Here is a 27907-nt window from a genome sequence, read left to right on the forward strand (position 1 = left end):
TAATTTAATTAAATAAATTATATGGGTGATTAAAAGTAGATAAATGAACATATTCATCCACTGACTTCATAAAAAGCGAGCAGTTGATACAAAAACAAATGTCCCAGAATGCATTTAACAAGAAAATGGCCGATTCAGAATGACGGGTCCCATCTGCTGTGCTAGCTAGGTTGAATTTGCTTTTTTTTCTGTAATTACATTCCAGCAGCTAGTAAATAAATTGTGTAGGAATAGTACGTATCACAAACGATGTCCATTTGATGTTTTTGTGAAGTAAACAAAGCACTGTATATTATTTTTTCATCCGGTGAGTTACCCGCTAGCTGCAGTCCAGATGTCAATTTAGCTAGCACTTTCGTTAGTATCAAAATTGGCTAGATTGACAAATGACTCACAATTTGTTCAAGATCATGAATGTATTAGGCAACATGTAATCAATAATGCATTTTTTTTGCAGCAGCTGTCATCGTTGGAAATCAAATCAAGTGCAGACATGTCTTCAGTCATCGTAGCAAAGCGAGAGGGACCACAGTTCATCAGCGAGGTTGCTGTGAGGGGCAACGCCGCCATGCTGGACTACTGTCGGACGTCTGTGTCGGCTCTGTCTGGGGCAACAGCGGGCATCCTTGGGCTCACAGGACTGTACGGATTTATCTTCTATTTCCTCGCCTCGTTTCTCCTCTCCCTTCTTCTAATCCTCAAGGCCAGTCGCAGGTGGAACAAGTGCTTCAAGTCTCGGAGGATGCTCTTCACAGGAGGGCTCGTTGGAGGTCTTTTTACCTACGTCCTGTTCTGGACCTTCCTCTACGGAATGGTGCATGTGTACTAATATAGTTGACCAGAATGATTTTGGTTTTAACCCTAATGTCAGAGAAATGAATATTGTTTAACTGCCCACACACTGTTTGTAGATATAGGTGATTGATGAAAGATGTTAGATTAACTGTTTATACAGCTATGTGAAGTACACTATATATACAAAAGTATGTGGACACCCCTTCAAATTAGTGGATTTGGCTATTTCAGCCACACCGTTGCTGACAGGTGTATACAACTGAGCACACAGCCATGGAATCTCCATAGACAAACATTGACAGTAGAATATCCTTACTGAAGAGCTCAGTGACTTTAAACGTGGCACCGTCATAGGATGCGTCCTTTCCAACAGTCAGTTCGTCAAATTTCTGCCTTGCTAGAGCTGCCCCAGTCATCTGTAAGTGCTCTTATTGTGAAGTGGAAACATCTAGGAGCAACAACAGCTCAGCTGTGAAGTGGTAGGCCACACAAGCTCACAGAATAGGACCGCCGAGTGCTGTAGCATGTAAAAATTGTCTGCCCTCAGTTGCCACACTCACTACAGAGTTCCAGACTGCCTCCGGAAGCAACATCGGCACGAACTGTTCGTCGGGAGCTTCATGAAATGGGTTTCCATGGCCGAGCAGCTGCACACAAGCATAGTGCCAACTGTAAAGTTTGGTGGAGGAGTAATAATAGTCTGAAGCTGTTTTTGGGGGTTCGTGCTAGGCCCCTTAGTTCCAGTGAAGGGAAATCTTAACGATTCTGTGCTTTGAACTTTGTGGCAACAGTTTGGGAAAGGCCCTTTCCTGTTTCAGCTTGACAATGCCCCCGTGCACGGTCCAAACAGAAATGGTTTGTTGAGATTGGTGTGGATTGAATTTGACTGCCCTGCACAGAGCCCTGACCTCAACCAAATCGAACACCTTTGGGATGAATGCCGACTGCGAGTCAGATCTAATCACCCAACATCGGTGCCTGACCTTACTAATACTCTTGTGGCTGAATGAAAGCAGGTCCTCGCAGCAATGTTCCAACGTCTAGTGGAAAGCCTTCCCAGAAGAGTGGAGGCTGTTATAGAAGCAAAGGGGGGACCAACTCCATATTAATGCCCATGATTTTGGAATGAGATGTTGGATGAGCAGGAGTCCACATAAGTTTGGTCATGTAGTGTATGTCTAAGTCAGTAACTCTATTTGTATACTAATAAAATATTTCTCTCATGCACTGAACTGTGAACTGCTGCAGTATGTTATTGTTTCTCTGCTCTATTGCATCTATAGGATAACTGAATTTTCCAAGTTCTCATCTAGCAGTTGACACATTTTATAGTAAGCATATCTAGGTTATAAACATAGTGATAGGTAGTGGGCTACAGGGTGATGTGCCTGATGCATTACCAATACAAAAATGTTTGAATATCAAGGCAATACATTACAAACCACTCCTTTAGTCACAGGACATTTATATTTTATTTGACCTTTATTTTAACAGGGAAGACATATTGAGACCTAGGTCTCTTTTTTTCCAAATGTGCCCTGTATAGTACAACATAGATATGCACTTTGTCTTTTTTTTATATACAAAAACACAAGTCATGGGAAGCACAAATAAAACATCACAAATCACTCAGAAAAACAGTTACATTCCTTCACAAATAAGTCTCCAGTCAATACATGATGGAAATTACAAGTAATCACATTAAATGCATAGTATTTATGATAGACAACCTCACACTCAGTGTATTTTCCAATGACGTGAGAAAGCAATTGTAGGCCTAATCTCGCGATATGTGTGGAATTGCATAATATGACTCACAAGGATTTAATTATACTACAAGCTGTCTCTTTAGGTGTGAAGAAACACCACAGCCAGCATAACCTAGTTCAGTCCTCTACCATGGTTTGATTGCACGGCCTAATTGACACCAGATGCATTATGCTTCCATCTTAAACAAATAAATATGACACCACAGAAATGTAATGGTGCTTTTTCTCTTTGATAAATATCTCGCTTCGTAGAGCGTCTGCATTGTCATTGCACCAGTAAAGTGTAAGGAGAGGAGAGCATTGTCATTTCTCTTTGCTAGCCTATCAGTCACCATCATTTCCAATCAGCACACACATCACTCCTGAGACATTGGAAAACCAGAGCCAAGTGTCAGCATCAGCAACCTCCGCTGGTAGAGAAGAAGGAGGGTGGGCATCAGGATCACCACCTCACCCACCCTCGTTTCCCTTTCCACCTGCTAGAGGACCCAGTCTAGCCGTCTTGACGATAGCAGCACCTCTTTCTTTGTCTCACGTCTTTCTTGAAAAACAAGTCTTCTGACCTCAATCGGCCAACCTGTGTTAATAAAGGGTAAATAAAAATGTGTCTCACTCTGAATTAATTGGTTAGTGTCGTGGAGGGTGAGTATTATACCGTTGCCCCACAGTTCGCGGAGAGAGACTATGAACCTCCTTTTTCTCCCCAGTTTTAAGGTCCTGTTTCTCCGCGTCCTGAGTGGTGGGCTCTGGTTTCTCCTCTTTTTTCGTAGAGAGTGTGGTGAGCTCATGTTGTTCCCCAGCATGTGTCCTGTGTTTTCTTGTGTCTCGGTTCACCACTGTCTTCGCACTCTCTTTGTGCTTCTTAATCCGTTCTTTCCTGTTAAAGGGATGTTTTACAGAGCAAGCAATCCCAGACTTCAAATACATACTTTAATTGATTAAACTACAAAGTGTAAATTCTGTATTTAGTAGCAATACTATGTCATAGTGTCTTACTTGAGAATCTCAAATTTCCTGTCTCGGAAGTAGGAACTCGTGCTCATCATGTAGATGAATATCATATCGCACACAAATTTTCCCTGAAACGAAAAACAAACACAAAGCCCAGGTTTAGGTCAAGACATACAATAGACCACAGTAATCAGTATGATATAAATAAAACCAAAAACCCCAATAAAGCTTGAGGTAACCTTTTAGGCCATAGCAAAAACAAAAAAACACTAAATGTCCTGTGAATGTAAACAGCAAATAGCTGTCTCCTCTGATAAATAATATGACTAAAATAGGGCACTAAAACCTTATACAAGGGGGCAGAGGGTTTCTGAATCCCAAATGAACCCCTATACACCCAAGGTACTCCTGTAGATCTGACAGAATTAGATAGGCAAAAGAAAATGTAGGTATCTTGCCAGTGTTGGGGAAGCTACTCTGAAAGTATATTTTAACATAATAAACTACCAATTACTTCACACTGGATGAAGTTAAGATACAATAAAGCTACCCTTAAGAAAAATATAGTTTACTTAACTAAGTTAATTTTTAAAAGTAGTTCACTTCATCCAAACTACTTGGTGAAAAATGTTCATAGACCACAAATTGCAAGAACAGATCACTTTGTTAACATAATGTGTTATTTAGCCTATTAAACAAAAAAACATGTTTCAAGTGAGAATTAGGCAGGACTAATGCCAAAAACGAGAGGAAATGATTCCCTACTTCACCCATTTTTTGGTGTGTAGTTCCAATAACAAAAGTAATTAACTACTGAAAACACTACTTAGATTTGAATTTTGTCAGAGAGGAAAAGAAGAAGCGAGAGGTTTTACTCTGCCCAAAATCTGTCCATTTTTTTTTATGGAAGTCAGTGTCGAATTTGGTCAACAAAAAAATGTATTGCTGATTTGTTACGTGAGGCTCATTTGATTGAATATAAGTTTCGTAATGGTTAGGTTGTTACGAATGCACTAATATAAGTGAAGGCACATGGCATTTCGGCAACTTTGATAAAACGACTATATCGGAGTTGTGTTTGTTATAGAAATAGAGGACTCATCATGGATATAACCCATTTTAGCATGGACATTGCCATTGAGGCCTTCCACCCTTTTAAAGTAGACAACTGGGTGGGGATTCCTATGGGTTGGGAGCGAGCAGCCAATGAAGAAGAAAATGGACTACTTTAAAATGGAGAAAGCTTCAATGGCGCTGCCAATGCTGTCACGCTATAATGGCACAGATACAAAGATGAGTCCTCTATCTAGCTCTATGGCCTGTTGTTCACACATATCTGCCCTCTCATTGGCTAGAATGGTCCCACCTGATCTCTCGTCCTCCCGCATAACTTCCATCTTTGAGGAGTATTTCCATTGTTAGAGCGGTCACCGAATATCTTGTCAATATAATAGACAATCTTTGATTTAGTTCAACGACCACCAAGCTACTGCAAAATGTAGTTAAATTACTAGTTGAATTACATGTAGTTCATTACTCCCCAACACTGCATATTGCTTAGACCTACCCAATTGTTTCAGATCTACAGGAGTGCCTAAGCAAGGGGATAGGGGCTAGGGATCGATTTGGAATTAAGAAGATTACTATTTCATTGAACAATGATAGGGGATCGCTCTCTTGTGGTGATATATCAAAATAATTTGATAACATCCAATCTGGCCATGCTACATGACATAGAATCACAGAGGAATATATTTTGGGGGACCAGTATGTCTATTGGAAACAAATGAATACACACATATATTAAATTACTTACCATGCCCATTATAGCTAACCCAGACCCAATAGCTATTACTGTGGGAATGATGTTGAATTTTCCAGCCTGAAAAACACAATAAAGAACATTTAATCTGACAGACTGTAATATGAATACTATCAACACATTCAAGTAAGTGTGGCAAGAATGACTGTCATACCCGTCCATTCACCATGATATCAAAGCGAATCCCATAGACTTTATATAAAGTCCGGAAGCTCTCTCCAGCTTCGTCTTTGTAATACCGGGCATATCTGGAAAACAAACAAATCAGCTGTTTGGAACAGAAATGTCAACAACTGCCTGGTAGAGATAGATCTGAGATTAAATGCAGTAGTTGGAGAGAGCTCAAGCCTTATTAGTTGAAGCTAATACCTTTTCAGAATGAGGGCATGGATTATTATATCTGCTTGAAGTACAATCTGCTTATTACTGCATGTCAAGATGTACCTGAAGTTGTAGCCTGACGTGACAGAGCTGTTTAAGTTGATATCCAAACGAGTAAAGCTGTACTTTGGGTTACACTGTGAGTAGTCCTTATCCAAATCACAGTTCCACTCAATCAGAATTCCAACTGACCCACCCTGAGAGAAAGAGAGAGGGTTAGAGATAGAAAGAGACAGACAGAGAGAGTTAGAGATAGAGACAGAGAGAGAGAGAGATTAACATTGCTCTAAATATGGAGGATGACTCTATTGCAGTGCTATTCAAGATGTACTTTCTTAACCTTGACTATGAACTGTGGTCGCATTTCCATCAACTCCTCATTAAACATTAACAACTAGGAACATAATTATACTGTACTTTAAAATGTTAAAACCTCAAGTACAAACTGGCAACTCTAACAATCACACAGTAGTAAACACATTGCTGATCATCTTTGCCATAATTCTATCCTCCTGATTCCTGCTTACAAGCAAAAACTAAAGCAGGAAGTATCAATGACTCGCTCAATACGGAAGTGGTCAGATGACGCGGATGCTACGCTACAGGACTGTTTTGCTAGCACAGACTGGAATATGCTCTGGGATTCATCAATAAGTGCATCGACGACGTCGTCCCCACAGTGACCGTACGTACATATCCCAACCAGAAGCCATGGATTACAGGCAACATCCGCATCGAGCTAAAGGCTAGTTCTGCCGCTTTCAAAGAGCGGGACACTAATCTGGACGCTTATAATAAATCCCGCTATGACCTCAGACGAACCATCAAACAAGCAAAGCGTCAATACAGGATTAAGATTGAATCCTACTACACTGGCTCTGACGCTTGTCGGTTGTGGTAGGGGTTGAAAACTATTACGGACTACAAAGGGAAACCCAGACGCGAGCTACCCAGTAACACAAGCTTACCAGACGAGCTAAATGCCTTTTATGCTCGATTCGAGGCAAGCAACACTGAAGCATGCACGAGAGCACCTGCTGTTCTGGATGTGTGATAACGCTCTCGGTAGCTGATGTGAACAAGACCTTTAAACAGGTCAACATTCACAAAGCCGCAAGGCCAGATGGATTACCAGGACGTGTATTCAAAGCATGCATGGACCAACTGGCAAGTGTCTTCACTGACTTCACTATATTACTATATTTTCACTATATCAACAATGTCACTCTTGCTGCGGGTGATTCCCTGATCCACCTCTACGCAGACGACACCGTTCTGTATATTTCTGGCCCTTCTTTGGACACTGTGTTAACTAACCTCCAAACGAGCTTCAATGCCATACAACACACCTTCCGTGGCCTCCAACTGCTCATAAACGCTAGTAAAACCAAATGCATGCTTTTCAACCGATCGCTTCCCACACCCGCCCGCCCGACTAGCATCACTACTCTGGATGGTTCTGACCTAGAATATGTGGACAACTACAAATACATAGGTGTCTGGCTAGACTGTAAACTCTCCTTCCAGACTCATATTAAACATCTCCAATCCAAAATCAAATCTAGCATCGGCTTTCTATTTCGCAACAAAGCCTCCTTCACTCACTCACGCCGCCAAACTTACCCTAGTAAAACTGACTATCCTACCAATCCTCGACTTCGGCGATGTCATCTACAAAATAGCTTCCAATACTCTACTCAGCAAACTGGATGCAGTCTATCACAGTGCCATCCATTTTGTTACCAAAGCCCCTTATACCACCCACCACTGCAACCTGTATGCTCTAGTCGGCTGGCCCTCACTACATATTTGTCGCCAGACCCACTGGCTCCAGGTCATCTATAAGTCTTTGCTAGGTAAAGCTCCGCCTTATCTCAGCTCACTGGTCACCATAACAACACCCACCCGTAGCACGCGCTCCAGCAGGTATATCTCACTGGTCGTCCCCAAAGCCAACACCTACTTTGGCCGCTTTTCCTTCCAGTTCTCTGCTGCCAGTGACTGGAACGAATTGCAAAAATCGCTGAAGTTCGGAGACTTATATTTCCCTCAACAACTTTAAACATCAGCTATCTGAGCAGCTAACCGATCACCGCAGCTGTACATAGTCCATCTGTAAATAGCCCACCCAACCTACCTACCTCATCCCCATATTGTTTTTATTTACTTTTCTGCTCTTTTGCACACCAGTATCTCTACTTGCACATCATCATCTGCTCATCTATCACTCCAGTGTTAATCTGCTAAATTGTAATTACTTTGCTACTATGGCCTATTTATTGCCTTACCTCCCCTCACCATTTGCACACACTGTATATAGACTTTCTTTTTTTCTATTGTATTATTGACTGTACGCTTGTTTATTCCATGTGTAACTCTGTGTTGTTGTTTGTGTCGCACTGAATTGCTTTATCTTGGCCAGGTTGCAGTTGTAAATGAGAACTTGTTCTCAACTAGCTTACCTGGTTAAATAAAGGTGAAATAAAAAATACAATAAATAAACATCAACAGCATCCTCCCGGATACCCTAGACCCACTCCAATTCGCATATCGCCCCAACAAATCCACAGATGACGCAATCTCAATCGCACTCCACACTGCCCTTTCCCACCTGGACAGAAGGAACACTTATGTGAGAATGCTGTTCATTGACTACAGCTCAGCGTTCAACACCATAGTGCCCACGAAGCTCATCACTAAGCTAAGGACCCTAGGACTAAACACATCCCTCTGCAACTGAATCCTGGACTTCCTGACGGGCCGCCCCCAGGTGGTAAGGGTAGGCAACAACACGTCTGCCACGCTGATCCTCAACACTGGGGCCCCTCAGGGGTTTGTACTTAGTCCACTCCTGTACTCCCTGTTCACCCACGACTCCGTGGCCAAACACAACTCTAACACCTTCATTAAGTTTGCTGACAACACAACAGTGGTAGGCCTGATCACCGACAACGATGAGACAGCCTATAGGGAGGAGGTCAGAGAACTGTCAGTGTGGTGCCAGGACAACAACCTTTCCCTCAATGTGAGCAAGACAAAGGAGCTGATCGTGGACCACAGGAAAAGGCGGGCCGAACAGGCCCCTATTATAACATCAACGGGGCTGTAGTGGAGCGGGCCGAGAGTTTCAAGTTCCTTGGTGTCCACATCACCAACGAACTATCATGGTCCAAACATGATAGTTCGTTCACAGTCGTGAATAGGGCACGACAAAACCTTTTCCCCCTCAGGAGACTGAAAAGATTTGGCATGGGTCCCCAGATCCTCAAAAAGTTCTACAGCTGCACCACTGAGAGCATCCTGACCGGTTGCATCACCGCCTGGTATGGCAACTGCTCGGCATCTGACCGTAAGGCGCTACAAAGGGTCGTGCGTACGGCCCAGTACATCACTAGGGCCAAGATTCTTGCCAGGACCTATATAATAGGCGGTGTCAGAGGAAAGCCCATAAAATTGTCAGAGACTCCAGTCACCCAAGTCATAGACTGTTTTCTCTGCTACCGCACAGCAAGCGGTACCGGAGTGCCAAGTCTCGGACCAAAAGGCTCCTTAACAGCTTCTACCCCCAAGCCAGAAGACTGTTGACAATTATTACATTGACCCCCCCCCCCAATTTGTTTTGTACACTACTGCTACTCACCGTTTAATATCTATGCATAGTCATTTCACACCTACCTACATGTACAAATTACCTCAACCAAACTGTACCCTCGCACACCGACTCGGTACTGGTACCCACAGTATATAGCCTCGCTATTGTTATGTTATTGTGTTACTTTTTATAATTTTTGTATTTTATTTTTTACTTCAGTTTATTTGGTAAATATTTTCTTTAACTCTTCTTGAACTCCACTGTTGGTTAAGGGCTTGTAAGTAAGCATTTCACGGTAAGGTCTACACTTGTTGTATTCAGCGCATGTGACAAATAGATTTGATTTGACATATGGTAAGAATGGCTCTGGTTAACTATTGTTTTCTTCTATGCTGGGTGTCCTGCTACACTAACAACCAGAGGTAGTGTTTACTTGTAAATGTCTAACCTGACCTTGCTGGGAAGTTGAGGTGAGCGCAATTTATACAGGGCTCTGTGTCAAGCCATTTAATAGAAATCTAACAACTGTTATGTTTCATAATGTTGTTATTATGCAACCATAGTTGTTATTCATTTCAATTTCATGCCTAATTACCACAGCCTACATGGCAAAAGTCAAATTAAATGTCCTCAAAATAATTGTAATTACCTAACTGCCTGAAAGCAAGTATCATTATGAAATGGACTGGAGGAAGAGAGACCTACATCCCTCCCACACTGCTTGGATAGCATGACGAAGGCCTGAAAAGCATAATTCGGAGTCACTGTTAAACTAGAAACCCAACCCTGATTACTGACTGTTTAATGCATTGTATTGGGTGTCTTTCCTGGGTAGCAACGTACTGTATGCTGATAAACCTTCGTTTTTATACAACATTGCTGCCCCTCAATGCCAGGTCTCCCTCTGCCAGGGAAAAAGGTCACCTAACCTCAATGGGACTACTTGGTTAAATAAAGTGTACATTTCAAAACAAAAAGATTGTAAATATGTACCACTACAGCCATGTCCTGAAAGTCGTGTCCAGTCCTGCTGACCAGGTCTCCTAGACGAAAGATGGGGCAGTAGGGTTGGAGGATGTTGTCATAGGAACATCTCTTTAGATAGGAGTCATTACCGGTGTCCAGAACATTTGACCTGAGGGGAAAGAAGACAGAACAGGACATGTAGCTTTTAGCTATGTGCTTAGTAGTTCAGTATCATACTTTTTCTTGTCTAAATCCCAAAAGGTCATAGTCCTAAAACATAATAAACTGAGCAGTGAAGTTATCTTATCAGCTTCAAATAACAAGCTTTCTCTTTGACCCTTACTTAGATAAGGAATAGCACAGAGCTACATATCATATCAAGTAACTTTATAGATCAATTACTTCATAGTTTAGACATTTTCCATTCAATACACACAACTGAAATGATCAATTGGCAGAGGTCTGACGTCTCTGTAATTTCCAGGTTAGGCTTGGAAAGACAATACCAATGTTCTAGCTGATTAAACCTTCTACAACAGCCTTATTGGCATGAGAGCCCAGTGAGCCAACCAGATCTGTTCTAACACCTGTCCAGGGCTGGGCCTGCTCTGCTGTCAAGGACATCTCAGATCACCACACACACACACACACACACACACACACACACACACACACACACACACACACACACACACACACACACACACACACACACACACACACACACACACACACACACACACACACACACACACACACACACACACACACACACACACACACACGGCCCTGGGCTATATGGCTTTGGGGGTATATAAATAGAAGGGACTGTGCACCCTCATAGCTATTCAGAGCAGTGCTAGGACATGTATCCCCCACTGCCCTACTCACACATACTTACTGATCTATGTCACTGACACTGACTGTGTCTGTAGAGACAGACAGTCTCTAGGGACTACTTTGAGGTCTGTATGAACAAGCACCACTTAGCACCACTCATAACCACTTACTTGGAGAATTCAAACTTCGGAAACCTGACAAAGTTCTTGATGTAAATTGTGAAGTTTTCTGCCTTGCTTAATAAAGCCTCCCTGGAAATGAAGGGGAAAAGTGTTCAACCAGAGTGACTGCTACATAATGGTAGATAATCAGGACAAGGTACTTCATACTGAAGTTCATAATGTACAGATGTAGGATCTTAATCTTTTGTTGCTGAGAATTTTCCTCCAAAGCAGGAAATGCAAACTTGTAGTGTATTTGAGTTTTAAAAAGGCTTCCAAAGTTCATCATTTCTACTTTGAAATTTCAGACTTGATTTGCCCTAACAAAAAATGTATCAACCCCTACAAAAATGTCCATTAGTTATAATCCACATAATAATTCACATGTCCTGTTGCTGCAGGATTATATTCCTGCTGTAGCAAATTGGCTCCAATTAAGATCCTCAATCTGTAGTGGAGTGCAAAAGTGAGTATTTCATTATTTTCACAGCAAAAGAGGATGAATTCTCACGAGGGTTTCCGGCCCGTCTCGACGGGACACCAGCCATGTATCTCACAGGTCCCTGTAGAGTTTAAACACAGTCCAGTCTTTACCCCTGCAGGGAAAAGCAAAGATCCCTGTCAACATCCTGGAAAGACATAATACTCTGGGTGGAAATTAGGGGAAATGGTAACATGTAGGAGATCCCAGAGTTGAATAATTTTAACATGCAAAATAGATTTTTTTAAATGTCAATATCAAGGAATTTTTTAAGAGAGACACTTGTCCAATTCCAACCCTGGTGATTCTCATACACTTCCCAAGAATTTGTGGTGTACATGTGCATTTATGAGAAATGTGACCAAAACCAGTGTTAATCTGTAAATAAATGTTATCTTGGAAATTGAAATGAGATAGACTGCCCCAGTTGACCATATTAGTCCTTACCATTGCCAGCTATTACCACCTCACCCTCGGCACAATCCTCATTGTTTACACATTGGCCATCTGGCACCTTAGGGCTCTGGAGAAAAAAGGACACGTTGCTGTAGTTAAAAATGCAAACCTGTATTCAAAGCAGTGTATTGAAGAGCCTAGAGACGACGGCAACATACAATAACATGGTGAACACAATAGGGAGTATCATTTGAATGCTAAAGCAATTTAGGAATATACAATGTTATTGGACCAGTGAACAGTGACACATTGCCCCCTTCATACTATGAACATTTTTATCATTATTAAATATAATTCATCTATTTTTCATAACTTTTCTGAAAATCATCATAATGGCACTGAAAACCTACTATAATATCAAATAAGCAAGTATTGGAAGACAATGTCAAGGTCAAGCCATCTCTCTCTGGGGGAAAAACTGTTGCTATAGGCAGTTTGGATTCTGACATCCGCCCCAAATTACCAGTCGATTTTCTGTTTACTTTGCCATATATGGTGAGAATACTTGCATCATCAATGCGGAGTTTAATTTCTTTGCTTGATTGGATCATTAAAGTATTTATATCTCAGCTCCACAGTCATCCAATCTCTATCTCAGAATTGGGGGATCTTTCAAAATAAAGTCAATTAACAACATTTTTGTCTCGATTATGGTAGTACAATATTGCTTTTCACTCACCTCAGCACAGAACCCAAGCCTCTGATTTGGGGTCTCAAGGTAGTTTGTAACAATGAAGAAGACTTGTTCACCCTGAAAATCAACAACAAGCTAAAATGTTGGACACTATACTTTCCTCGGTCAGGTTAGTTAGGGGACTGTGTATTAACTGTACAAAATCAAAGCCCTAAATACATATTCATTTATCAAAGCTTTTAATGCCGTAAGCTTAAATGTAAATAGCACAGCTTCACACTCCATATTAATATAGCCTTACAAAATGAAGGAGATCCAGTGGTGGCTGACTGGGCTCACCATGTGGACAAGAGCAGACCTTTCTATTTAATCTGTTTATCATTGAGTCGCTAAAGGTTAAGAGAATTATAGCAATTAGACTTGGGGAACAACCCTCTCTCTTTTATTTAACAGGACAGATGAAATGGTTTGTCTCTTGAGGAAAAAAGACTCAGTAGTTTATAGCTAAAATGTATATAGCAAAAGGTGTGATTGTCCTATTGCTCTATAGCCTGTAAAGTATAATGTCCAATGACCCCAATCATTGCCTTTTCCATGACCTTACAAAATAAACATTATTTAAAGACATCAGACATGTTCTTAAAAATAATTGAAGAGCACTCTAAATACATGTCAACTTATCATATTCTAAAACTGTACCAAATAGATGTTCAAAATAGCTGGCAAACATGCTTATGCTAGTGTTTCTAAAAGCGCACTATTCTCATGCCATGGCCAGATATACTGTCTCTGTTGATGTGATATAAATCTGCATGTGGTGTCCTGTTATTTAAAAAACTATTTGGGTCTGATTGAAAACTGATGAAAGTGAGTTAATGGTGAAACCCCATAAAAATGTGACTCGTTGTACTTGAAATATACAATCAATGACTTGCTGTATCACTGATGAGCTTCAGCTTCAACTCAATTAGACTTGAATGAATCATCTAGCAGTAAAGCTGTGTACTGCGCCAGCTTTACCTGTGTACATAAAACCTCCCCAAATGTTCCCGGATCTCACCGTTGGAGGTATGACATAATCCTCAGCCCCCCATAGGTAAAGTCCAGATTCTGTGTTGTTGGTCATGACCACTCCTTTCAGCTTGGTGATGACAGAGCTCTGGACGGTCTCTTCCCTCGATTGGTACCCCTTCTTATACACTAAGACCCACCTGAGAATTTAAATGCACCGGTTATTGATTGATTGATTGATTGATTGGTTGATTTCTTACATTTAGTCTAAGCCTCAACTTTAAAAAAATATATTTTTAAATCGTTCTAACTCTCGGTCACATTTGAAAATGTTGAGCCGTTGTCAGTCACATATAGAAATTAAATTGATGGTAATTTGAACAAACTTTGAACAAATTACAGTATGGGACTTGTGCCCTGGATATATTAAAGCGTTCATTCATGTGCTGAGTCAAAAGACATAGAAATGTCAAGTGCACTCTATAACACTGTCTATATTGTATGATAAAATATATATATATAAATATATTATTTTATACTAACACAATTGCTCAGAGAAAGGGAATTTGTTTAAATACTCCAGCAGGGCCCTTGCGAGGATAACGACACTGAGCCTTTTTCTAAAATGTTTTATGAGATTGGAGAACACATTGGGAGGGGTCTTAGACCATTCCTCCATACAGAATATGTCCAGATCCTTGAAATTCTTTGTCTGCGCTTAAGCCTTATGGACTGTCCTCTTCAATTCAAACACAATGGGGTTCAAGTCCAGACCCAGCTACTCCATACTGCCTGTTTGGCCCTGTCCGGGGGTATCATCGGATGGGGCCACAGTGTCTTCTGATCCCTCCTGTCTCAGCCTCCAGTATTTATGCTGCAGTAGTTTATGTGTCGGGGGGCTAGGGTCAGTCTGTTACATCTGGAGTATTCTCTTGTCTTATCCGGTGTCCTGTGTGAATTTAAATATGCTCTCTCTAATTCTCTCTTTCTCTCTTTCTTTCTTTCTCATGGAGGACCTGAGCCCTAGGACCATGCCTCGGGACTACCTGGCATGATGACTCCTTGCTGTCCACCTGGCCATGCTGCTGCTCCAGTTTCAACTGTTCTGCCTGCGGCTACGGAACCCTGACCTGTTCACCGGACGTGCTTGTTGCACCCTCGACAACTACTATGATTATTATTATTTGACCATGCTGGTCATTTATGAACATTTTAACATCTTGACCATGTTCTGTTATAACATCCACCCGGCACAGCCAGAAGAGGACTGGCCACCCCTCATAGCCTGGTTCCTCTCTAGGTTTCTTCCTAGGTTTTTGGCCTTTCTAGGGAGTTTTTCCTAGGGATTTTTTCCTAGCCATCGTGCTTCTTTCACATGCATTGCTTGCTGTTTGGGGTTTTAGGCTGGGTTTCTGTACAGCACTTTGAGATTTCAGCTGATATACGAAGGGATATATAAATAAATTTGATTTGATTTTGATTTGATGATAACATTCTGAAACCATATGTTTCTTAGCGCATGGCGAGATCGTGGTTGTCCCAGAGTTATTTTGCATACAACCTTTCAACAATTTCATTACTTTAGCATAAGGTTTTCTGTTGGTTTCCTCATGTTTCTATTTAAAGTCATGTTCTCAGAACATTCAGAGAATGTTAAGAAACAACGTTCTTCTGTGGGAATTTCAGTACTACAGAATAGTGTTTCCTACAGGTTACCTCATGGTTCGATTTTAAGTCAAGTTCTCAGAATGTTCCGAGAACGTTAAGCAACAACGTTCTTCTTTGGGAATTTCAGTACTACAGAATAGTGTTTCCTACAGGTTTCCTCATGGTTCTATTTAAAGTAATTTTCTCTGAATATTCAGAGAACGTTAAGAAACAATGTGGGAATTTCAGGACTTCGGCATACCTGCTGGAAACACACTCATTCAATCAACGTTACATCCACGTAATTTCAATGAAATTACATTGTACCAACGTGAAATAGACGATGAATTGACATCTGTGCCCAGTAGGTAATGTTTTCCGCAGTTTTCCTCATGTTTTTTTCTGTAGGTTTCCTCATGGTTCTATTTAAAGTCATGTTCTCAGAACATTATGAAAATGTTCCATAAAAACCACAATAAAACATTAGTAACGTTCAAAGAACATCCTAAGAATGTTATTTAAAAACATAAACATTCTGTTCTAGCCTAGTGGCTAGAGCATTGGGCCAGTAACCGGAAGGATGCTGGATTGAATCCCCGAGCTGACAAGGTAAAAATCTGTCATTCTGCCCCTGGGCAAGGCAGTTAACCTACTGTTCCCCAGGCGCCGAAGATGTGGATGTTGATTAAGGCAGCCCCCCGCACCTCTCTGATTCAGAGGGGTTGGGTTAAATGTGGAAAACACATTTCAGTTGAATACATTCAGTTGGACAACTGACTAGGTATCCCCCTTTCTCAGCATTATAAGAATCTTTTAAAGATAAATACACAATGCAGAGACAGAGTACAAGAGGTCAAGAGGAAGAGAAGTCAATAGAATTAACGATCAATGGAAATAGTGTTTTTTCTGCAATAGAGAATTATGTATTAATGGGTCAGAGACATGGGAGGAATTTGTCTACACAGTGAGCCTGAAATAGGATACTTGTTATTTGGCCATTGGCCCAGTCGTACTGCAAGGACTTCTAATTGGTCAACCACAGGCTAGGGCTGGGTTATAAAACTAGATCCTGTCCCTTTGTTCTGTGGAGATAATCACAGGAAACAACCACAGGAGAGAATGGCTAGAAAGAAGCTTGTTCAGGCCACTTTTCTCTCTGTAATTGATTATGGTGACTTGTTGTATATGCATGCAGCCTCCTCCGTCTTCCAGAGACTGGACATCCTTGCGCTTTATTACAAATACCAAGTCACTCACCCATCATTGCACATTGTACCAAATGGTAGGTTGGACCTAAATATATATGCGCAGAAAGATACATTTGTATGTGTTCATCTACAAAGCCCTTTTGGGTAAACTCCCTCTTTATCTCTGTAGTCTGGTCTCCTTCACCACCAGCAGTTACCATACCTGGTCTGCTAGGTTGTTGCTACTTAAAGTCCACAGGACATTTACAGTATTAGGCAAGACTGCCTTCTCTTCTTGTGCACCAGACGCATGGAATAATCTACAATCCATTCTTCATCTAGATATGTTAGTGCCACTGAATGAATTTAACATTTTGATGGGAGACTGTTACAGAGTGTAAATGCTTTTTTTAAGGCTGGATCATGTTGTTCTATTGTATTGTTGTATGTTTAATTCTGTAATGTATTGATTGCTGCCTTCTTTGCCAGGTCTCCCTTGAAAAAGAGACTCTGGGTCTCAATGGGCTTTTCCTGGTTAAATAAAGGATTAATAAAAAAATGAAAAAGGATCACTGGCGAGGGGAGAACTGAGGACAGGGGAGAACGACCATCTACTTCCAATCATGATTTGTCCTATTTGAATAAACCTATTTTCCTCCCCCTGATTTGCTTTGGGGTCTGTGTTATTAAAGAATAACATCAACTGCTAACAGCGTCAACAAAACTCTATCTCAGGGGTTCCAAAACTTTTTCACTCAGCCCCCCCATTCAGAATTGGGAATCATCACATTTAAAGTTTATTTCCTGCAATTCTACACATTTTGTTATGGGGGCAGAGACAATTTTGCAGTTTCAAAGCTAATTTTCTTGCATTTGCAATTCTATACATTTTGCCATGTCTAACATGTATTCATGGGATATTTGAGTGACTCAAACACTACAACAAAATCTATGGGCTAAAAAACCCACTTAAAAAAACATTAGCTGACATGGACTAGCTGATCCGGTATGCAATGACTGACATTACATGAGGAAAACTGATGATGCACTACCCAATTTCGAAATTGCACCAAGTGCAATCTACTATTACAACTTTCAAGAGCCAGTTGAAAGCCGGAATGAGTTCCTTAAAAATACATTAACAAAAAAAAAACACTAATTGGCCACACTTGATCTTAATGAGTGATTGTTTCCTTTGAATAGACTGAAATGAACAGCTTTGTATGAGTTAAACAAAAGATGGCATGCTTGCTCCATCCTGGTGGTGCAGTGGCCATGGATAGAAAACAGAAGATCATAGGTTCAAATCTCACTGATGCTGTGCCACAATAAAAAAGAATAAAACATATAAATAATAAAACATATTTGCATAATTAGTGCCTTAAGCAAATGAATTTATGTGTCCTATCTGTTCAAAACAGTTAACCTAAGCCTCCCAGGAAAACGTTGACTTTTACTGGTATTACCAGAACCAATGGGAAACCAAAAACGGACCTTCTGACAACTTCCAAGGAACCAAATAAGCTAGCTGGGGAGACTGAGATGGCCATTGCAAAATGTTGATTTTGTGGTCAATTAACCATTTTTTTGTGGATTTTTGGTGTATGCAAAAACCCACCACTGGTAAGCGTGGCCAAAGACCTCTATTTTCGTGTCATATGACCATAGCACTGCTTCCAACCAAAGTGCCAATGCAGTGGCGGCCCGTCATTTAGGGAGTTTTGAGCCCCACCTGTTTAGCAAAAGAAAACAAATCTGTTTGCAAACAATGTAATAAAAAACTAATTTGAGTCAATAAAGCCGCATACAAACATGGTCTCTTTTTGCTTTCTTAAGTAAGGCAGCTCCAAAATGCAGGTGTTTCAGCCTAGCTCAGTGCTTTCTGTAGTGGTGGGGCAGCCAGCAGAAAATACAGAGCATAGGGGTTGATAATGTTCTCTAGTTGCGACGTGATTGGCTCAGTGTTCTGTCACTCATGGGGACACTTCGTCATGGCAAAATATACGGGTAGAGCTTGAAAATTCAAGCCGCTTGGGTGCTGCCATAGATTTACATTAGAAGTGCCCATCCAAAAAGGCTCAAGGTCATTGGCCACAGATAAAATTATGTCAAATCACGTTATATCTACCGTAGCTTTGATTGGACATGTCAACATCATACTTTCAAAATCTTAGCTAGCAAGCTGGACAAGCAGTCATCGTCATGAATCAAGTCGATAATCTACTGGCAAATCCTTTTCAAACCTTGTCATATGAAGAGAAATTATATATAAAACATATTGGTACTCATCAGCCATTGGACATAAACATTACACAACAAGTTTGAAATTGCTAATTCAACAATGAGTGGTTAGGAAGGAATCAGTGGCTAACTGCAAGTGTTGCAAAGCAATCACTAGCCTGCTATTCAGTGGAGAGGGTGTGTGGTCCAAGTCTGGGGTCTCTATTCCAAGCTTAAAAGGATAAACATTCACATGCAACACCATGGGCCAGAAAATGTTGAATACATTGGCTATGCTGTCAATCCAGCATGACTTCTGCCGTGCTCAAAACCACTGGAAACTCGGAAATTGAAAATCTCAGACTTCAGTGAGTTCAAGACAACCGGGAACTTGAAAGAAAACGAGCTCCAAAAGGGAAAATAATCCAGTAATCCAACTCGGAGTTCGAAGTCGGGAACTCTGGCCTCTTTCTAGAGATCACTGACGTCATGATTCAACCTTGTTTTCTTTTCGAGTTCCCAGTTGTCTTGAAAGCACCATAAATCCAGAGAACGCCAGACTTTGATGACAAAGTTTGATGACAAAATTTGCCCACAAGAAAGACCGCCGCGCCACCTTTCTGTTCAAGTGAGCACAGCACAACAAGGTGATTTCAAAAACATCTTGTATGTTGCTGCATAAATTATGTAATATGCCAGGGAGATATGTATACTGTAGCTAAGAAAGTAATACAAGTGTATGTTGTATAGTAAGTTGCCCATGTGCCTCACCCTAATAACTTGGTCCCTTTCCCCCTCATAACTTAGCCTACTGTTCTGACTTGGTGGTGCACATGTAGCCTATTGCCTGTTTTAGAGAAATTACATCATCGAATATTGTAAGAGCTTTCATTGTCTGCTTATATGCCCCCTTTATTTATCCTATGGTTCCTACTTGGTGTACAGGGAGAGTACTGTAAGAACAGCCCAAAGTTCTGAATTCTGTCGCTGTACATTTGAAACAAATAGTTATATTGACTGCATCCATCTTAGCTTGCTCATTAATGTCTTAATCGAAATTACGGATTGCCTCTTACCTGCTCCTCATTCCCTTATGCCATAGTTTGTACATCTAAATTGTCAGTAGAAACCACATTGGTTAATTAAAGCAAGTCACCCATATCAGCTATGTTTTTTAAAAAGGTAGTAAAAAAAAAAAGCTTTTATTTCACCTTTATTTAACCAGGTAGGCTAGTTGAGAACACATTCTCATTTACAACTGCGACCTGGCCAAGATAAAGCAAAGCAGTGCGACACAAAGAGCAACACAGAGTTACACATGGAATAAACAAACATACAGTCAATAATACAATAGAAAAATCAATAAAAATCATATTAATAGTAATAATAAATAAAATAAATGTAAAGAAAAGTCTATATACAGTATGTGAAAATGAGGTAGGATAAGGGAGGTAAGGCAATAAATAGGCCATAGTGGCGAAATAATTAGAATATAGCAATTAAACACTGGAGTAATAGATGTGCAGAAGATGAATGTGCAAGTAGAGATACTGGGGTGCAAAGGAGCAAAATAAATAAATAACAGTATGGGGATGAGGTAGTTGGAAGGGCTATTTACAGATGGGCTATGTACAGGTGCAGTGATCTGTGAGCTGCTCTGACAGCTGGTGCTTAAAGTTAGAGAGGGAGATATGAGTCTCCAGCTTCAGTGATTTTTGCAGTTCGTTCCAGTCATTGGCAGCAGAGAACTGGAAGGGGGGTGACCAGTGAAAAATACCTGCTGGAGCACGTGCTACGGGTGGGTGCTGCTATGGTGACCAGTGAGCTGAGATAAGGCGGGGCTTTACTGAGCAAAGACTTATAGATGACCTGGGGTCAGTGGGTTTGGCGACGAATATGATGCGAGGGCCAGCCAACGAGAGCATACAGGTCGCAGTGGTGGGTGGTATATGGGGCTTTGGTGACAAAACGGATGGCACTGTGATAGACTGCATCCAATTTGCTGAGTAGAGTGTTATTTTATAAATGACATCGCCGAAGTCAAGGATCGGTAAGATAGTCAGTTTTACGAGGGTATGTTTGGCAGCATGAGTGAAGGATGCATTGTTGCGAAATAGGAAGCCAATTCTAGATTTAATTTTGGATTGGAGATGCTTAATGTGAGACTGGAAGGAGAGTTTACAGTCTAACCAGACACCTAGGTATTTGTAATTGTCCACATATTCTAAGTCAGAACTAGACGGGCGGGCAGGTGCGGGCAGCGATCGGTTGAAGAGCATGCATTTAGTTTTACTTGCATTTAAGAGCAGTTGGAGGCCACGGAAGGAGAGCTGTATGGCATTGAAGCTCGTCTGGAGGTTAGTTAACACAGTGTCCAAAGAAGGGCCAGAAGTATACAGAACGGTGTCGTCTGCGTAGAGGTGGATCAGAGAATCACCAGCAGCAAGAGCAACGTCATTGACGTATACATAGAAGAGTGTCGGCCCGAGAATTGAACCCTGTGGCAAACCCATTGAGACTGCCAGAGGTCCGGACAACAGGCCCTCCGATTTGACACACTGAACTCTGTCTGAGAAGTAGTTGGTGGACCAGGCGAGGCAGTCATTTGAGAAACCAAGGCTGTTGAGTCTGCCGATAAGAATGTGGGAATTGACAGAGTCGAAAGCCTTGGCCAGGTCGATGAATACAGCTGCACAGTATTGTCTCTTATCGATGGCGGTTATGATATCGTTTAGGGCCTTGCGCGTGGCTGAGGTGCACCCATGATCAGCTCGGAAACCAGATTGCATAGCGGAGAAGGTACGGTGGGATTCGAAATGGTCGGTGATCTGTTTGTTAACTTGGCTTTCGAAGACCTTAGAAAGGCAGGGTAGGATAGATATAGGTCTGTAGCAGTTTGGGTCAAGAATGTCTCCCCCTTTGAAGAGGGGGATGACCGCAGCAGCTTTCCAATCTTTGGGAATCTCAGACGATACGAAAGAGAGGTTGAACAGGCTAGTAATAGGGGTTGCAACAATTTCATCTGATAATTTTAGAAAGAGAGGGTCCAGATTGTCTAGCCCTTCTGATTTGTAGGGGTCCAGAATTTGCAGCTCTTTCAGAACATCAGCTATCTGGATTTGGGTGAAGGAGAAATGGGGGAGGCTTGGGCAAGTTGCTGTGGGGGGTGCAGGGCTGTTGACAGGGGTAGCCAGGTGAAAATCATGGCCAGCCGTAGAGAAATGCTTATTGAAATTCTCAGTTATCGTGGATTTATCGGTGGTGACAGTGTTTCCTAGCCTCTGCAGTGGGCAGCTGGGAGGAGGTGTTCTTATTCTCCATGGACTTTACAGTGTCCCAGAACTTTTTGGAGTTTGTGCTACAGGATGCAAATTTCTAGCCTTTGCTTTCCTAACTGCCTGTGTATATTGGATCCTAACTTCCCTGAAAAGTTGCATATCGCAGGGGCTATTCGATGCTAATGCAGTACGGCACAGGATGTTTTTGTGCTGGTCAAGGGCAGTCAGGTCTGGAGTGAACCAAGGGCTATATCTGTTCCTGGTTCTACATTTTTGAATGGGGCATGCTTATTTAAGATGTTGAGGAAAGCACTTTTAAAGAATAACCAGGCATCCTCTACTGACGGAATGAGGTCAATATCCTTCCAGGATACCCGGGCCAAGTCGATTAGAAAGGCCTGCTCGCTGAAGTGTTTTAAGGAGCGTTTGACAGTGATGAGGGGTGGTCGTTTGACCGCAGACCCATTACGGACGCAGGCAATGAGACAGTGATCACTGAGATCCTGGTTGAAGACAGCAGAGGTGTATTTGGAGGGCAGGTTGGTTAGGATGATATCTATGAGGGTGCCCGTGTTTACGGATTTGGGGTTGTATCTGATCGGTTCGTTGATCATTTGTGTGAGATTGAGGGAATCAAGCTTAGCTAGTAGGATGGCCGGGGTGTTAAGCATGTCCCAGTTTAGGTCACCTAACAGCACGAGCTCTGAAGATAGATGGGGGGCAATCAATTCACATATGGTGTCCAGGGCACAGCTGGGGGCAGAAGGTGGTCTATAGCAAGCGGCAACGGTGAGAGACTTGTTTCTGGAAAGGTGGATTTTTAAAATTGTTTGGACACAGACCTGGATAGTAAGACAGAACTCTGCAGGCTATCTCTGCAGTAGATTGCAACTCCGCCCCCTTTGGCAGTTCTATCTTGTTGGAAAATGTTGTAGTTAGGGATGGAAATTTCAGGGTTTTTGGTGGTCTTCCTAAGCCAGGATTCAGACACGGCTAGGACATCTGAGTTGGCAGAGTGTGCTAAAGCAGTGAATAACACAAACTTAGGCAGGAGGCTTCTGATGTTAACATGCATGAAACCAAGGCTTTTATGGTTACAGAAGTCAACAAATGAGAGTGCCTGGGGAATGGGAGTGGAGCTAGGCACTGCAGGGCCTGGGTTACCCTCTACATCACCAGAGGAACAGAGGAGGAGTAGTATAAGAGTACGGCTAAAGGCTATAAGAACTAGTCGTCAGAGAGTAAAAGGAGCAGGTTTCTGGGCACGATAGAATAGTTTCAAGGCATAATGTACAGATAAAGGTATGGTAGGATGTGAATACAGTGGAGGTAAACCTAGGCATTGAGTGACGATGAGAGAGATATTGTCTCTAGAAACATAATTTAAACCAGGTGAGGTCACCGCATGTGTGGGGGGTGGAACTAAAGGGTTAGCTAAGGCATATTGAGCAGGGCTAGAGGCTCTACAGTGAAATAAGACAATAATCACAAACCAAAACAGCAATGGACAAGGCATATTGACATTAGGGAGAGGCATGCGTAGCCGAGTGATCATTGTGGTCCAGTGAGTAGCTAAGCAGGCTGGAGACACGGTGATTCAGACAGCTAGCGGGTCAGGGTTAGCAAGCTAGCAGAAAGGCCTTAGAGGGACGTCGCGACGGAAGAAGTCTGTTGTAGCCCCCTCGTGCAGTTACGTCAGCAGACCAGCCGTGATGGATCAGCAGGGCTCCGTGTAGTAAAAGGGTCCAGGCCAATTGGCAAAATAGGTATAGTGGCCCAAGAAATTGTCAGATGGGCCTCTTGAGCTAACAGTCCGATATGCTCTAGACAGCTGGCGGGCCGCGGCTAGCAGGCTAGCAGATGGGCTATTCAGGGGACGTCGCGACGGGGGTGCCTGTTGAAAACCCCCTCGGGCAGATTACGTTGGTAGTCCAGTCATGATGGGTCGGCGGGGCTCCGTAACGGCAGTTAAAGGGGTCTAGGCCAATTGGCAAAATAGGTATTGTAGCCCAAGGAGTGGCTGATGGACCTCTTCAGCCAGCCGGGATATGGGCCTAGCATAGGCTAGCTCCAGGCTAATTGGTGCTTGCTTCGGGACAGAGACGTTAGCCAGGAGTGGCCACTCGGATAGCAGCTAGCTAGCTGCGATGATCCAGGTGAAAAGGTTCAGAGCTTGCGGTAGGAATCCGGAGATATGGAGAAAAATAAGTCCGATATACTCTGGTTTGAATCGCGCTGTGTAGACTGGCAAGTGTTGCCTGGGCTAAAGGTTAGCTGATGTCCGCTAGCAGTGGTTAGCTGACTAGTAGCTAGTAGCTAGTTAGCTGGCCAGCTTCTGTTGGGGGTTCCGGTTCTGAAGTAAAGAAAATAGCAGATCCATACCACATTGGGTGAGGGCGGATTGCAGGAGAGTATGTTGAAGTTAAGAAAAAGATAAAAAATATAAGCGAAGAAAAAATATATAAAAAGATATATACACGGGACATGACAAGACGAAGACAAAAGATGTCTGACTGCTACGCCATCTTGGATGCTTTTAGAGGCTGAAATGAGGCTGAATTAACTGTTTCACTGCCAGATAAGGCTCCGCAGACAGCCAGGTGTGGCGGTGGTAAGGATTTATTTTACTCCATGGTGCTGAAAAGAAAGCTCTGCTGTTGGGACAGCTTTATGTAGGCCCTAACAGTTTGTGGGCACCGTTTGTCACCGTTATAGTACAATTCCTGTATTGTTTAGTGTTGTGTTGTGAAGTGGCTTTGCTGACATGCTAAAATTGGCACTGTGCCAATGTCATTTTGCAAACTCCAGGCGGTGCAATGGTCAGATGATATGAAAAAACAAATGCTTTTCGGCCAAGCACGCCAATGGTAGGGTTGGCCTTCGAAAGAACAATGGATATGCAGAAAATACCTCATCTTTACTATGAACAATTTCCATTTACCCAAATTGCAATTATTTTGATATTTGTATAAAATTGTATCGATGAACATAGTGCATCCGGAATGTATTCAGACCCTCAGTCTGAGGTCCAGAGCGCTCAGGACCTCAGACTGGGGCGATGGTTCACCTTCCAACAGGACAACGACCCTAAGCACACAGCCAAGTTAACACAGGAGTGCCTTTGAGACAAGTCTCTGAATGTCCTTGAGTGGCCCAGCCAGAGCCCAGACTTGAACTTAATCAAACATCTCTAGAGAGACCTGAAAATAACTGTGTAGCAACACTCCCCATCCAACTTGATAGAGCTTGAGGAGCGTCTGCAGAGAGGAATAGGAGAAACTCCCCAAATACAGGTGTGACATGAGCTTGTAGCGTTCAATCTTCAATAGCTCTTACACACCTTGTGTAAGACTGAAAATTATATATTCTGAATCGGGGAGGATGGACAAAAATCCATGCCTTTTTTTTTTTGCTTTCAATTTTCAATAGCTCTTACCATGACTATGAAAATGATATATTCTGAATTGGGCAAGGATCGACAAAAACCCACTGCTTTTTTTGTTGAAAGTTGTTTTCCTTTTTTTTTTTTTTTTTTTTTTTTTTGTACATCGATCTTCAATAGCTCTTACAGAACGCGTGCCATGACTATGAAAATGATAGCTTAAAATCGTCAGTCAGTGGCTCAGCGGCCTAAGGCACTGCGTCTCAGTGCTAGAGTCTTCACTACTGACTTGTATTTAAATAAAAAAAAATTTACTCCTGTTCCATGATGACAGTTTGAACGACCTCAAAGACACCCAAAATGTACAATTAAATCTACTGTAGTTGCGACTTTGTATCTAAATAATGATTGACACTTTTAGTACATGATTTAATACATTATTTTTACGTCGCAAGCATGCAATAAAATACAATAAAACATGCACCTCACCCGATCACGTATAGCAGCACACAGATCTGAAAAACTCTAAATGAGATTCCCAATTTTCTGTTTTCGGCGATGACATATTTTTCTGTTTTAAAATTAAGGAAACCGAGGAAAAAGATTCTCCAAGTCAATTCGCCCATATTCCTGTCACCAGACTTCGACAGCCGGGTGACTGCGCGTGTGAGACTTACAGCACTGAAGTCAGTGGCAATTGCATGGGCTATCATTAGTCAATTTATAAGAGGCTACTGCCATTCCAATGACCTAGCCCTAGGATAACCTACCATGAAAGCTGTTTAAGTTTCTGCTTTTTCTGCAATAATAATTTATAATTATAATTCCTAGGTCTGATCTCAGATCAGCTAATCATTAACAGGTTATTCTAGGAATGAATATATTTCATGACTGCCTATCTCAAACATGACCCTCACCCTCTACTATCTCTAGACTTCATCACTAAAACAGTGCTGTTTTAATGCACTTTATTTCGGTCAATGAGCATGTAGAATATCTCTAGGTATAGAATAAAACAACATTAATTCGTACAAGCTATCAAATATTAGCAAGAGCAGCACTCTGCTGGTCTGGGCTGGTAAAATACAATTGTTAAATGGAGTAGCTAATAAGAGCGAAAGTAAAAATAGATCCTGGGTAGGTTACCCGACACTGGTTAGAGTGGAGTGGGGTTGTGAGAGTTATTTCCTCACACCTTGGATTGAAATGTGGACCAGGACAGGGTGGGCTCAGTCTGGGTAATAACCTAAATTATGTACATTCTAACAAGCAATATGGTGTTAGGTCTAATTAATACAAAAACATTGTGTTCATTAGGCCTAGCTCGTGTGTGTGTGTGTGTGTGTGTGTGTGTGTGTGTGTGTGTGTGTGTGTGTGTGTGTGTGTGTGTGTGTGTGTAATATGATATTGCAGACTGCTGGACTTGGTCACCTGAATTGCAGTACCATCTCAATCAGTCACATTTTATTTATAGGCTATAATCCTTTTCACAACAATATTTCTCACACAAAATACTATGGAAAATCTCCCAGACAGTCCCAGACTAAATTCAGAATCAACTACTTCCACAGACTAGGTTTGAAAGATACTGTAGACCGTTGGAGATGTTAGGGGTCACAGGCTGCTCTTCTCACTCTCTGTGGGCGACAGTTCTAAAGTCAGGTTCAGTTCATGAGTGTACTACAGACATTTAGGGAGTTCAATTCTCATTCTGTAGTATGTATGTACTATGTGGGCTCCTCCTCAGGTTGCCAACACTGTATTGATTACTTTAGCTGGAAAGGTCACTGCATATGTTGAAAAGCTTTTATACAGGCTGCTTGTGTCAGCTAATTTCTGTCTGGTAGTAATCCTGTTTTATGAGGGGAATGGAAGTTTAGGCAATCCCATTTCAGATTCAAGTGTAAGATAATACAGTCCTCCACTACATGGCCAAAATTATGTGGACACCTCTTCAAATTACTGGATTTGGCTATTTCAGCCACACCCATGGCTGACAGGTGTAAAAAATTGAGCACACAGCCATGCAATCTCCATAGACAAACATTGGCAGTAGTATGGCCCGTACTGAAGAGCTCAGTGACTTTAAATGTGGCACCGTCATGGGATGCCACCTTTCCGACAAGTCAGTTCGTCAAATTTCTTCCCAGTCAACTGTAAGTGCTGTTATTGTGAAGTGGAAACGTCTAAGAGCAACAACGGCTCAGCCGCGAAGTGGTAGGCCACACAAGCTCACAGAACAGAACCACCGAGTGCTAAAGCACGTAACTCATAAAATCGTATGTCATCGGTTGCAACACTCACTACCGAGTTCCAAACTGCCTCTGGAAGCAA

General features: G+C 41.9%; 2 protein-coding genes across 6 annotated transcripts; one reads left to right on the forward strand and one right to left on the reverse strand.

Moving 5' to 3' along the window:
• The first annotated feature begins 96 nt into the window (after nucleotides 1-96).
• emc6 (ER membrane protein complex subunit 6) lies at nucleotides 97-872 on the forward strand. Of its 4 annotated transcripts, none has more exons than XM_029691123.1 (2): nucleotides 97-307; nucleotides 458-872. In XM_029691123.1, the coding sequence occupies exon 2, from the start codon at nucleotides 494-496 to the stop codon at nucleotides 827-829; it is 336 nt and encodes a 111-aa protein (XP_029546983.1). In that variant the 5' UTR covers nucleotides 97-307; nucleotides 458-493; the 3' UTR covers nucleotides 830-872. The 4 variants fall into 4 exon arrangements, with proteins under 4 accessions (XP_029546983.1, XP_029546984.1, XP_029546985.1 ...); XM_029691124.1 differs by having other exon boundaries at nucleotides 461-872; XM_029691125.1 differs by having other exon boundaries at nucleotides 119-169.
• Nucleotides 873-2264: 1392 nt separating this feature from the next.
• p2rx5 (purinergic receptor P2X, ligand-gated ion channel, 5) lies at nucleotides 2265-26628 on the reverse strand. 2 transcript variants are annotated; one of them, XM_029691130.1, is made up of 13 exons: nucleotides 26063-26626; nucleotides 13909-14059; nucleotides 12894-12965; nucleotides 12206-12281; nucleotides 11789-11873; nucleotides 11287-11367; nucleotides 10304-10445; nucleotides 5782-5915; nucleotides 5492-5585; nucleotides 5332-5397; nucleotides 3561-3643; nucleotides 3220-3441; nucleotides 2265-3141 (listed from the first exon to the last, which is right to left on the reverse strand). In XM_029691130.1, exons 1-13 carry the CDS (start codon nucleotides 26284-26286, stop codon nucleotides 3129-3131), a joined length of 1443 nt encoding a protein of 480 aa, XP_029546990.1. In that variant the 5' UTR covers nucleotides 26287-26626; the 3' UTR covers nucleotides 2265-3128. The 2 variants fall into 2 exon arrangements, with proteins under 2 accessions (XP_029546990.1, XP_029546989.1); XM_029691129.1 differs by lacking the exon at nucleotides 2265-3141 and having other exon boundaries at nucleotides 3150-3441; nucleotides 26063-26628.
• Nucleotides 26629-27907: the final 1279 nt, after the last annotated feature.

Source organism: Salmo trutta, chromosome 15 (genome assembly GCF_901001165.1).
Source record: "Salmo trutta chromosome 15, fSalTru1.1, whole genome shotgun sequence".
In the NCBI taxonomy this organism is placed as follows: domain Eukaryota; kingdom Metazoa; phylum Chordata; class Actinopteri; order Salmoniformes; family Salmonidae; genus Salmo; species Salmo trutta.

Bases quoted from the DNA above. Each gene is read 5' to 3' on its own strand.
- emc6 (XM_029691123.1), top strand. From the start codon at position 494: ATGTCTTCAGTCATCGTAGCAAAGCGAGAGGGACCACAGTTCATCAGC.
- p2rx5 (XM_029691129.1), bottom strand. From the start codon at position 26,286: ATGATAGCCCATGCAATTGCCACTGACTTCAGTGCTGTAAGTCTCACA. The intron at 12,282-12,893 runs GTGAGTGAAAAG...TTTTTTCTCCAG, and splicing joins GGCTTGGGTTCTGTGCTGAG to AGCCCTAAGGTGCCAGATGG. The intron at 11,368-11,788 runs GTGAGAATTCAT...CTTCATTTCCAG, and splicing joins GAGACGGGCCGGAAACCCTC to GGAGGCTTTATTAAGCAAGG.